Source organism: Sapajus apella, unplaced genomic scaffold (assembly GCF_009761245.1).
Source record: "Sapajus apella isolate SASKATOON/1434 unplaced genomic scaffold, GSC_monkey_1.0 scaffold157, whole genome shotgun sequence".
Classification (NCBI taxonomy): Eukaryota; Metazoa; Chordata; class Mammalia; order Primates; family Cebidae; genus Sapajus; species Sapajus apella.
Genome location: NW_022437097.1, coordinates 2,143,046 through 2,155,199, shown reverse-complemented (window position 1 = coordinate 2,155,199; position 12,154 = coordinate 2,143,046). Strand labels below are relative to the sequence as shown.

The following is a 12,154-nucleotide window of genomic DNA, read 5'->3' as shown; positions in this document are numbered from 1 at the left end:
TAAATTACTTTGGGCAATACGGCCATTTTCACGATATTGATTCTTCCTAACCATGAACATGGAATGTTTCTCCATCTGTTTGTGTCCTCTCTTATTTCGTTGAGCAGTGGCTTGTAGTTCTCCTTGAAGAGGTCCTTTATGTTCCTTGTTAGTTGTATTCCTAGGTATTTTATTCTCTTTGTAGCAATTGCGAATGGCAGTTTGTTCTTGATTTGGCTCTCTTTAAGTCTGTTATTGGTGTATAGGAATGCTTGTGATTTTTGCACATTGATTTTGTATCCTGAGACTTTGCTGAAGTTGCTTATCAGTTTCAGGAGATTTTGGGCTGAGACGATGGGGTCTTCTAGATATACAATCATGTCGTCTACAAATAGAGACAATTGACTTCTTCCTTTCCTATTTGAATACCCTTTATTTCTTTTTCTTGCCTGATTGCTCTGTCTAGAACTTCAAGTACTATATTGAATAGGAGTGGTGATACAGGGCACCCTTGTCTAGTGCCAGATTTCAAAGGGAATGCTTCCAGTTTTTGCCCATTCCGTATGATATTGGCTGTTGGTTTGCTGTAAATAGCTTTTTTTTTGAGACGGAGTTTCGCTCATTACCCAGGCTGGAGTGCAATGGCACGATCTTGGCTCACCGCAACCTCCGCCTCCTGGGTTCAGGCAATTCTCCTGCCTTAGCCTCCCGAGTAGCTGGGACTACAGGCACGTGCCACCATGCCCAGCTAATTTTTTGTATTTTTAGTAGAGACGAGGTTTCACCATGTTGACCAGGATGGTCTCGATCTCTTGACCTCATGATCCACCCGCCTCGGCCTCCCAAAGTGCTGGGATTACAGGCGTGAGCCACCGCGCCCAGCCTGTAAATAGCTTTTATTATTTTGAGATACATTCCGTCAATACCCAGTTTACTGAGGGTTTTTAGCATAAAGGGCTGTTGAATTTTGTCAAATGCCTTCTCTGCATCAATTGAGATAATCATGTGGTTTTTTTCTTTGGTTCTGTTTATGTGGTAAATTACGTTTATAGACTTGCGTATGTTGAACCAGCCTTGCATCCCCAGGATGAATCCTACTTGATCATGGTGGATTGGCTTTTTGATGTGCTATTGCAATCGGCTTGCCAGTATTTTTTTGAAGATTTTTGCATCTTTGTTCATCATGATATTGGCCTGAAGTTTTCTTATCTTGCTGAGTCTCTGCTAGGTTGTTTTTGTTTTTGTTTTGAGACGTAGTCGTGCTCTGTTGCCCAGGCTGGAGTACAATGGCGTGATCTTGGCTCCCTGCAACCTCTGCCTCCAGGATTCAAGCGATTCTCTTGCCTCAGCCTCCCAAGTAGCTGGGATTACAGGTGCCCGCCACCATGTTTAGCTAATTTTTGTATTTTTTAGTAAAGATGGAGTTTTACCATGTTGGTCAGGCTGGTCTCGAACTCCTGTCTTCAGATTATCCAATGCCTTGGCCTCCCAAAGTGCTGGGATTACAGGTGTGAGTCACCACGCCTGGCCTAAATTCATGTTTTAAATTACTTCATTTCATTAAAAAATAAAATACCTCAAATGTAACTGAAAATTGCTGGATTTCACACAAGTGTATTTCTTTGTTATAACAGTACCTCAATTAAAAATTGGGACAATAAGAAAATAAAAACACAACCACTCCTTTTGAACATTTACTTACTTTCTCCTCATAGGACAGTCTTTCATGAAGTGTCCGATTTTCCCACAAATTCGACAACATCTATCATTTGGGGCCAGCTCTCCTTCAGTTAACACATCTGGATCAAAAAAGTACTCCTGGAAGAATATAGATACATAAAAGCCTGAACTATTCATATGAGGTAGAAACACAAAACTAAACACATATTAAACAGTAATCTTAGAGTTCAATGTTAATGTATCATCACTTTGAATAAATATTATTTATACTGCTTAATTCCAAACAAAATCTAAAACCATCAAGGTCTAGCTCAGGATAGTTTTGACTAAATCCATTTTTGTTTTAGTCATGCAGACCACTGCTGAGCCCTAATCCTAAAGGTTTAAGCACACTTCTAAAGAAGTGGATTACATATCCCTGTGAGTCAGCTTCCCCAGGATGTGGGAGGGAGTTGAGGCCAGGTACAAAGGCTTTGTCTCAGCATGAAATGAAAAGACTAAAACCTAATGAATTAAGAAACATGATCTGCATCACACAGATTATATTGAAGAAAAGAAAAAAAGCTATGTGTTGCTGCTTTGCTTAGTTGTGGCTTCTGAAGGAAAAATAACAGAACAAAAAGACAGTGGTCTAGCCTCTAGCCTCTTTGTATTAAAATTAAGGTGGATGGAGGCCAGCAACATCAGCATCACCAGGGAAAAGCTGTCACTGGAAAAGCAGTCGTGAGCCTGATCCTAGACCTGCTGAATCAGAATCTGCATTTTAACAAAATCCTTAGGTGATCTGTTTGAGCAAGTTTCAGAAGCACTGGTGTAGAAGCTACATCAGTATCTAGCAAAAACCAGATGTACAGATGTAATCAAACACTGAATATGCCTATGCAGCAATACACTTACGTTCAAATAAAAAAGTCTTTGCTGGGAGGAGAGAGGGATTAAGAGGAGAGTTGGTCAAAGGGTACAAAGTTTCAGATAGACAGGAAGAGTAAGTTTTGAGATCTACTGCACAGCAGGGTGACTATAGTCAATAACAGTATATATTTCAAAATAACTAAGAGTAAATGTAAAATGCCTCCCATAAAAAATGGTAAGTGAGGTGATATATGTTAATTGTATGTTGATTTCATCATTCTATATACATGTATCAAAACACCACGTTGTGCTCCATAAATTATGTCAATTAAAAATAATGTTAATTAAAAAGCCTTCATAAGGAAATTAATGCAGAAAAACATAACTTTATTCTTAACAAAATCAACTAGTCCCTAACCATTTTCCTCTTACTGAAATTATTTTTTTGACATAATTTTGCTTTGTTTTCAATAAATGTGGTTCCTTAAAAACCCAAGTATCAAGTTATATGAGAAGAGACAGTCGTCTAGTACAGGTAGCACTGTCATCCCCCTGGTTGCAGTAGAAGATTTACTACTTTTTGCTAGCAGATTGGAATATCTAGATTCTAGATATGTACAAACTGGGCTTGGCCAAGGCTGGCATCAAGGCGAATGCTGGCAGAAAAACAATGCACCTATGAAGGCTACCATAGACAACCAGAAGAAAAAAGGTATCAAGGAGGAAAATGAGAATTTAACAAATTTAAATCCATCTTCTCTATTAGGAAGCTACCTCAGGGGTTAGAGTGTAGCTTTACTTTCTTTTTGTTTTCAAAGTTGCTCTAGTGCTGGCATGTGTTTCCCTGGTGCATGTTACCAAGGAAAAGCAGCAGCAGGAAAATTAGGAATTTTTCCACCCAAACTCCACTTGTAGCTATTTCTCTCTATTCTGATGGCCTCTACCCAGGGATGTCTAAAAAAAGAAGTGGGGGGGGGGCTCTGGAAACTGTTTTGTACTATAGTCATTTACTTTGGCTAGACTCACCAGACTTTCTAAGCATTTAAGTTATTACTGAAGTAATGGGTACAAATTAGGCGCTTTAATTAATTATTTTTTTTTTGGTATTTCCAATAGACACTTACCATTTTTGAGGGGTAGTCCTTTGGAAATCCTTTGACAGGAATACCAAATACTCTTCTGCCATTGATAAAAGCCTTCATTATAAAATTTGTCACTAAAAAGAAGAGTGAGAACTCAATCAGATGGGTTAAAAGGAAAAGAGATTGTATTACAATTGACAAACTAGCTGGGCCTGGTGGTGCCTGTTATTCTAGCACTCTGGGAGGCCAAGGTAGGGGGATCGCCTGAGCCCAGGAGTTTGAGACCAGCCTGGGCGACAAAAGCCAAGACCCTGTCTCTGTTATAAAAGTAAATAAATAAAATATAAAATAAAATTGGCAAAACAAAGTTACTTACTTTTCCTTGACAATCCAGCTCCAAGATTATGATTCAAATCAAAAGGATCTATGTAAAAAAAATTTAAGAGCAAATAAGGTAATCAAATAGGAAATGCCACCATTCATCCAATAAGTAAAGTTCATAAAACAAGACAAGAATATCACCTACTTTGCTTATCATTAATAAAAGTTTTAAATTCACATCATAGAAAAGAAGTGCAAAAACAAGTTTTAAATGACACCTTTTAAATGAGCTTAAAAGTTTTAATAAAACTAAGCAATACATATTCCTAAACATAAGGCAAGTTTTTCTACTAGAGTGTTCATCAGAATAGAGGGAACTGCTTTATATTTAAATCATTATAAAGCTCTTCATGTTATGACTGGCTGCCTATTTTTGAACAAAATACTGTTTGCAGAAGGCACATTAGCCTGATATTACTTAATGACATTACTTTTGGATGTATATAGAAGTTACAAATATATTTAAAACATTTTAGCACTAAATGTTACCACTATGTAGCAAGTTTCTGAAAGATCACTTTAGAAAATAATTCATCATGGAGATTACAAAATACACAGATATATACATCTGTCCCAATGGCATGCCATTGGCTACCTGGATCTTGGGATACAATTTCCAATAAAAGCTTAATATAGACTCTCATTTGATCTTATATGTCTGCGTCTCAAACATCTTAGATAGCTGTATATATGATGTGCTTTGGAATACTATTTGTTAAATAACTCAGAAAACAGTAGGAACGATAAAAATAATGCTGATGTCAAAGATGTATGTGAGGTCTGAATAAATTGTTTCATGAAATAAATGGGGTTAAAAGCACATTTCTAAATCCAAAAACTGTTTTATAAGTGATCTAAAATAATCTACAACCATAATGATTCATAATTTAGACATTATGGTAGAGATATTTAACTTCTATTCTTCACATCTCTAAAACAATGTTCAAGAAGGCAAAGAAAAAAAAGTGATGTCCTTTCTTCTGGAGTCCTCTTATTGAGAAAATGAAGGATTGCATGGATATAGTATACACAAGAAAAGTAAAGAAGTAAAAAGAGGCATCTTCCACTTGCCAGTTACGCTTCTAGTGAACAGTAACTGAGGTGTACCATACTGAAATTAAGACTAACAGTTTACTGAAGCATAGGACCCTTCCTTCAGCTTAACCCTACAATAATAATTGCTTTGAGAAGATTACCTTCATCAGTTTGGTCACGCTTTCTTCAAGTGATTTTTTGTGTGTATGTGTATTTCTGGTTTTGCTTGGTATAGTGGAGATACTACAACATTAGCTACTGTACAGTTAAAAAAACTACAACTGGCTGGGTGCAGTGGCTCATGCCTGTAATCTCAGCACTTTGGGAGGCTGAGGTGGGCCAATCACCTGAGGTAAGGAGTTCGAGACAGCCTGGCCAACATGGCAAAACACCGTCTCTACTTAAAAATTAGCCAAGTGTGGTGGCGTGCGCCTGTAGTCCCAGCTACTCTGGAAGCTGAGACAGGAGAACTCAGGAGGGTGAACCCAGGAGGTGGAGGTTGCAGTGAGCTCAGACTGTACAACTACACTCCAGCCTGGGCGACACAGCAAGACTCCGCCTCCCCAAAAACCAAAAACAAACTACTACTATCACCACTGAAATATCTCAATTCTATAATGGCTGGTTTTTTTTTTTTTTTTTTTTTTTGAGACGGAGTTTCACTCATGTTACCCAGGCTGGAGTGCAATGCCGCAATCTCGGCTCACCGCAACCTCCGCCTCCTGGGTTCAAGCAATTCTCCTGCCTCAGCCTCCTGAGTAGCTGGGATTACAGGCATGCGCCACCATGCCCAGCTAATGTTTTGTATTTTTAGTAGAGACGGGGTTTCACCATGTTGACCAGGATGGTCTCGATCTCTTGACCTTGTGATCCACCTGCCTCGGCCTCCCAAAGTGCTGGGATTACAGGCTTTAGCCACCACGCCCAGCCAACAATAGCTGGTTTTATGATTATGAAGTCTTGTTTTTAGTTTAGCCTATTATTAACAGCTCGTCTGAAAGTAACATAAAAATAAGAAGCAAAAGATAATAAACCTTTAAAACTTAAAGAATACATCAGACCAGGCACAGTGGCTCACGCCTGTAATCCCAGCACTTTGGGAAGCTGAGGTGGACGGATCATGAGGTCAGGAGTTTGAGAGCAGCCTGGCCAACATGGTGAAACCTCGTCTCTACTAAAGACACAAAAAAATTAGCTCAGCGTGGTAGCGTGAGCCTGTAATCCCAGCTACTCGGGAGGCTAAGGCAGGAGAATTGCTTGAACCTGGGAGGCAGAGGGTGCAGTGAGCCGAAATTGCGTCACTGCACTCCAGCCTGAGTGACAAGGTGAGATTCTGTCTCAAAAAATAAAGAAAGAAATAAATAAAAATAAAAAAAGAATACATTAATAGGCCAGGCGTGGTGGCTCAAGCCTGTAATCCCAGCACTTTGGGATGCTCAGGTGGGCGGATCACCTGAGGTCGGGAATTCGAGACTAGCCTAGCCAACATGGTGAAATCCCGTCTCTACTAAAAATACAAAATAATTAGCTAGGCATGGTGGCATGGCACTTGTAGTCCCAGCTACTTGGAAGGCTGAGGCACGAGAATTGCTTGAACCTGGGAGGCAGAGGTTGAAGTGAGCAAACCTCTGTACCACCATTGTACTCCAGCGTGAAAGACAGAGCGAGACTGTCTCAAGGAAAAAAAAAAAATAATAATAAGTGACAGACTGTAAGAACTGCAGTGATAATGACAAGGAATAAATCGAAAGTTCTATGTGTTTGACATATGAGATCTTTAAAAAGTCAAAACTATGTCTGTAACCCATGGTGATCTGAGTTTCATTTTACAAAAAGTTCACTGTATTTTAATACTACCAATAGGCAGAAATAATAATAAACCCGCAACTTAGAACAGTACATATTATTTAAGTGATACAAATATTAAAAATTTTAAATTCAAAAATCGTATTAAAATTAACAAAATATTTCGTAGACATTTCTCAGCTTAAGCATTTAAATTCCATTTTGTCTTAAAATTAGAATCCAACAAATTGGAAATAATCAACTATTAGCATCAGTGACTCCAATAGACCATTATATTCAATAGAAAAAGAAAAGGTGGCTGGGCACAGTGGCTCACGCCTGTAATCTCAGCACCTTGGGAGGCCAAGGTAGGTGGATCACAGGAGGTCAGGAGTTTCAGACCAGCCTGGCCAACATGGTGAAACCTTGTCTCTGCTAAAAATACAAAAAATTAGCCCAGCGTGGTGGTGGGTGCCTGTAGTCCCAGGTACTCGGGAGGCTGAGGCAGGAGAATTGCTTGAACCTGGGAGACAGAGGCTGCAGTGAGCCGGGATAGCCTGGGCAACAAGAGCGAAACTCCGTTTCAAAAAAATAAAAAAATAAAAATAGAAAAAGAAAAGGCTTCCACATGGCCAAAATAAATGCCAAAATTTATATATGATTACTTATCAGTGAACTCCATCAATAGGTAATGAAGATCTTGAAAATTCACTTAGTGGCACGCTTCAAACTCGAATAGGAGGGTTGTAAAAGTACCACTTTCTTAAAGCTGCTTTATCACTACTGCTGCCCTATTCTTCAGTATGTGTGTAACAAAAGTAAAAGATTGTGACAACATGAAAAGACTTCAGTCATTTAAAAACAAATCTTTAGCCTGGAAAGAGACAAGTTGGCCTGGGGTGGACAATGAGGCTGGGGCACTGCACACCCCAAGCAGGTGCAAGGAGGAAGAACAATGTCCTTATAGTTCAAGCTCTATGGTCTATTCAACTTCAAGTTTAGTTTTATTTGTACCTTCAATAACAATGTATTTTGAGGTCCACTGTTTCTTAAAAGTTGTAAGCAGACTTTTTCTCCTGATGCTAATAACATGTTCTTTAAAATCAAATTCCTCTGTGTAGAAACGAAGAAGGCCCAACCATAGCTGCCCAACAGATTCTGTATTTTTTCCATATTCTGGCCAATAAGTAGGCTAGAAATAAAAGGGAACAAGGGACACCATGGTCTTTAGTAAAGTGTTAATATCAATATTCATTTGTATCTTAGGGAGTAAATTTGGATTTATTTCTAATTAAATAGAGTTTAATTATACAACTTTTCTTTCATATTTAAAAATATCATTTATGTCAGCTTATTAATCTCTACTCTATGACTTAGAGATGAGAAGAGCTCAGAGTTTTCAGTGTGAAGTCTCAGAACATTTAGTTGGAGGATCCAGAAATAGATCCCAAGAGCCTTCGCAATGCGTAGGTTATTATGTATCTTTAGTTCGACGAGTCTTTCTAAACTCTAGGTACAAAACCACAGAACAAATATTCATTCACTTGGAATAGAGTTCCTTAACCACTTGAAATTATTAGGCATTAAAGAAATACTGGATATAGTCCCTAGAAATTCACTTGGCTTAGTAAAAATATTCTCACATCAAAGAAAACATCTTGTAAACACTACTTTTCTTTTCTTTTTTTTTTTTTTACTATCATAATATAAATACAACAAGCAATAAAATAATTGTTGACTACACTGTAGTATAGTTAATTTTTAGTCAAGGATATAGGAAAATCTTTACTCTTAAAATACGTACCAGTTCATCTATTTGATCAAAAAAATAAATATTCCAGCCATCAACAAATATTTCAGGTTTCTTTTCACCTTTGTATATCTGAAATTAATTTTTAAACTATTAGTATGGATTACAAACTTAATGCATTGATACAAAAACTTCTAGGAAAATAGGTATAACTTTATAGAACCACAGAATTTTAGAGGAGGAGAAAGGCTGAGAGATCACCCAGTGTTCCAGGTAAGAAATAAAATTTCATTCACTAATACCTCTTGAAGAACAGGAATGACTGGTGGATTCCTCTGCTGAAGAAAATATAGCACCATAAGAGTATATGCATATGATGATAAGCTGCCTCTAGATGCATCACCAATATCACACATCTAGACAGAAGGAAAACAAAGAACAAAGGAAAGGTCACCAATGTTTTCTGCTAAGTTTGCATCCCTTCTATTGCCACTAAAAGTAAAGTGCATTACTTTGAAGACTAATATAAAAATCACATTTTCAAAGGCAAAAAATATGCAAACAAAGCCAATCCAACCTAGCAAAGCAGTGGACAGTTGGCTACATGCAAGATCAGATCATTGTATATAATTCAGAACAAAATTTTAGCTGTCTCCATAGGGCCTGCCAAAGAGTTACATGAAGCATTTCACATGACTATAGTTCATTAAAAAATAGATTTATGCTTTAACAGTGTTTAAAGGCGAAGTGAAATTTCCTGATAAGTCACAATAAGAAGCATACTTACCTTTGTAAATACTTTCATGGTATAGCACAAATACTTCACTCTGGGATCAATGGCGGAATAAGCAGATAAAAGCCTTGTGTTATGAAGGGCCTGTTAAAACGGAAATAACACTGTAAGACTAACAATTATGTGTAAAGGGTTTGTTGTTGTTGTTGTAGTTTTAAATAATGGAGATGGGATCTCACTATGTTGCCCAAGCTGGTCATAAACTCTTGGGCTCAAGTGATCCTCCCCCGTCAGCCTCCCAAAGTGCTGGGATTACAAGCATGAGCCACCATGCAAGCCTGGATGAAAAGATTTTAAGCTGGAATATGCTAAATAGGTTTACAGTGTGATTCATTTTAGGCAGAAGACATTTCAACTGAAATTAACCTTTTTTTCCCCCTTAAAGACAATCTTCATTAACTTACTAGACAATAATAAAGAAGTATAAGTAACATCTGACTTCATGGCTTTTATGTCCTTGGTCTGAACATCTAGAAAATAAGGGCTAGTGAAATAAGCTATCAGTTCCCTTTCAGTAGATATAATATCTCTCTGCATAAACACCCCTCAGGGTCCAGAGAGGTCCTATAAACCCCTGAAACATATCTGAATTACCTGCGAATCCTCAGCCTCAGAACATGGCCAGGTTCACAGCAAGTAAGCATAATAACCCTTGAAAGATTGACTAAGACGAAATGAATGGCTTGCTTAATTTGAGGTTTTTTGAAAGGTAAGACATCTGTTCTCTTAATCTCTCTGAACAAAAAGCCTGAAGAAAATCTTACCAATGTGTTATACAAACTGATATCTACTTCCAGACCACTTCTCAAATGGAAGAACTTCACAATTGGTACCTTTGCTGTTGTAATAGGTAAGATGTTTCTCAGACCTAAGTTGGGAAATAAAATGTTATCATTAAATTCAGCAGCCGGGGATTAAGTAACTCTTTTGTTAATGCTCCAGTATAAAATGGTGTAAATCTAACTTTGGTCTGTTTCACTGCCTTCATTAAGACTTATCAAAAAATTCTGTTATTAACAAACATCTGGGAAGATTAGTCTGGCAAAGTTTACATTTATTAAACACATTGATATTAGAACTACAAGAATCAAACAGTCACTCCCCTCCGGGAACTTACTGGATCATAAATGCACAGGTGTGGGTATGTGTATGTTGGGGGGAGATCCCACAAATGCCAAGGCAAGGGCCTAAAGCCGCAGCCTGTTTCCATATAAATAAATAGAAAAGAATTAGAAATATAATCACATAATTATTCATAAGTAATCATTGGTATAGATACCTAGATATATATACCTAGTATAACCTTTTAACTTTGCTAATGTTTCTCGGGTTGTGAAGTGTGAACCTAAGGTGACATTGTGAAAGAAGTGACCCTAAGGCAAGATGCTCTAAGCCCTCTGTCACAGCCATGGGCTGCTAGAAGGCATCTTGGGTGTGCGGCAGCGCTAGCGCTGAGAAGGCGCCCACTGTTTAGCCAGCTGTGGAAGGAGACGTCCAAGATACCTCCTTCCATGGAGGAGTTAGGAGAAAACTCCACTCGAGCAAACACTTGTGGTAGGCCTGATGGCTGTGAGGGACACCTACAGACATCCAGGGGCTTAACTGTCTCTATGTGGTGCTGCGCTTCAGTGGTCACGTTCCATGTCTACTTTCGTGTTCCGCTTCTGCACCTGGTTCCTCTTTTTCTTAGAAGACAGAATCAGTAATAGTAACACAAATCTTAAAGTCTTTGTTCTTTCTTAATGAAAATAGTGCTGACGTATTATGCTCCTTCCCTCGACTCAGCTACTTGAAAGTCCTGGGCCTCTATCTCCAAGACATATGATTTACTTGACCCTATCACTGACCACCAATGACTCACCCTACCTACCCTGCCCCTTGCTTTGTCCTCAATAAAAGTCAGAGTATCCAGGCACTTGGGGCCACTGCCAGACTCCACGCCTTGCTTGGCCACGGACCCCTGGGCCCAAATTCTCCTTCTCTTGATCTGTTTGTCTTGAGTCTTTACTTCCAGTTTTTTGTCTCCACATCAATAGAGAGGGGCTCATAGGACCCTGTAGGGCTTGATCCTACATGTGTACATGCATGTAGATGTGGTTGTCAGTCAGACAAATACCAAAACAGAGGAACCTACTACAGAGTCTGAACTATGTTGTTCCCACCTATTCTTCCCATGCGACTATATCTGATTTGGAGAACAGCCTATATGGGACAATCATCCTCAAAACAAATTACTCACCTTAGAGCTAGAAGTTATGAAGTTATGAAGGTAATAGAAAGGAATTAACTTCAATAGAAGAAAGGAAATTGCCTGAGCTAAGCTTTGAAAAAGAGGGAGAACAACCAGCAAAAATAGTGGCAGCTGAGGGAATTTACCAGGCAAGGCAAACTGTACACAGAAAGCGTAGATGTCTCCAACAGAACGGTATGTTTAGGAGGTTCCAGAGAATTGTGTAGGTTATAGAATGAACTTGAGGGAATGGAATATGAGGCATAGAAGACAGAGAAACTGGGAAGAGTCCAACTACAGAACATACACGTTTTGCTAAGAATTATTCTTAGAATCAAAGAGGAGCCAATGAACTGGTCTAAGTTGGGAGGAATCACTGACTACATCTAGTTAGACAATGCCCCTGGCAGTGGATTGACTGGTGGCACCAGGAATACAGGCAGGGTGACCACTTATGAAAAAATAATGGGGTATGAACTCTCATGGTGGTATGGGGATACACCGAGGAAGCAAGTCATGTTTGAGAGCATCTATAACTGGTTGGGGAGCTAGGGGTAATAAGGGAGATCCTTTAACAGTAAGAGCTG

At 38.7% G+C, this 12,154-nt stretch overlaps 1 protein-coding gene across 10 annotated transcripts in view; it reads right to left on the bottom strand.

Moving 5' to 3' along the window:
* Positions 1-12,154, bottom strand: part of TUT7 (terminal uridylyl transferase 7) — a 69,406-nt gene that overhangs the window by 17,296 nt on the left and 39,956 nt on the right. For all 10 annotated transcript variants that reach the window (XM_032266323.1, XM_032266321.1, XM_032266318.1 and 7 more), the window contains 8 exons: positions 10,102-10,205; positions 9,332-9,421; positions 8,847-8,960; positions 8,599-8,676; positions 7,809-7,986; positions 3,970-4,017; positions 3,636-3,727; positions 1,682-1,797 (listed from right to left, as the gene is read on the bottom strand). In XM_032266323.1, coding sequence (XP_032122214.1) covers positions 1,682-1,797; positions 3,636-3,727; positions 3,970-4,017; positions 7,809-7,986; positions 8,599-8,676; positions 8,847-8,960; positions 9,332-9,421; positions 10,102-10,205 — 820 coding nt within the window. The remainder of the gene's footprint in view (positions 1-1,681; positions 1,798-3,635; positions 3,728-3,969; positions 4,018-7,808; positions 7,987-8,598; positions 8,677-8,846; positions 8,961-9,331; positions 9,422-10,101; positions 10,206-12,154) is intronic.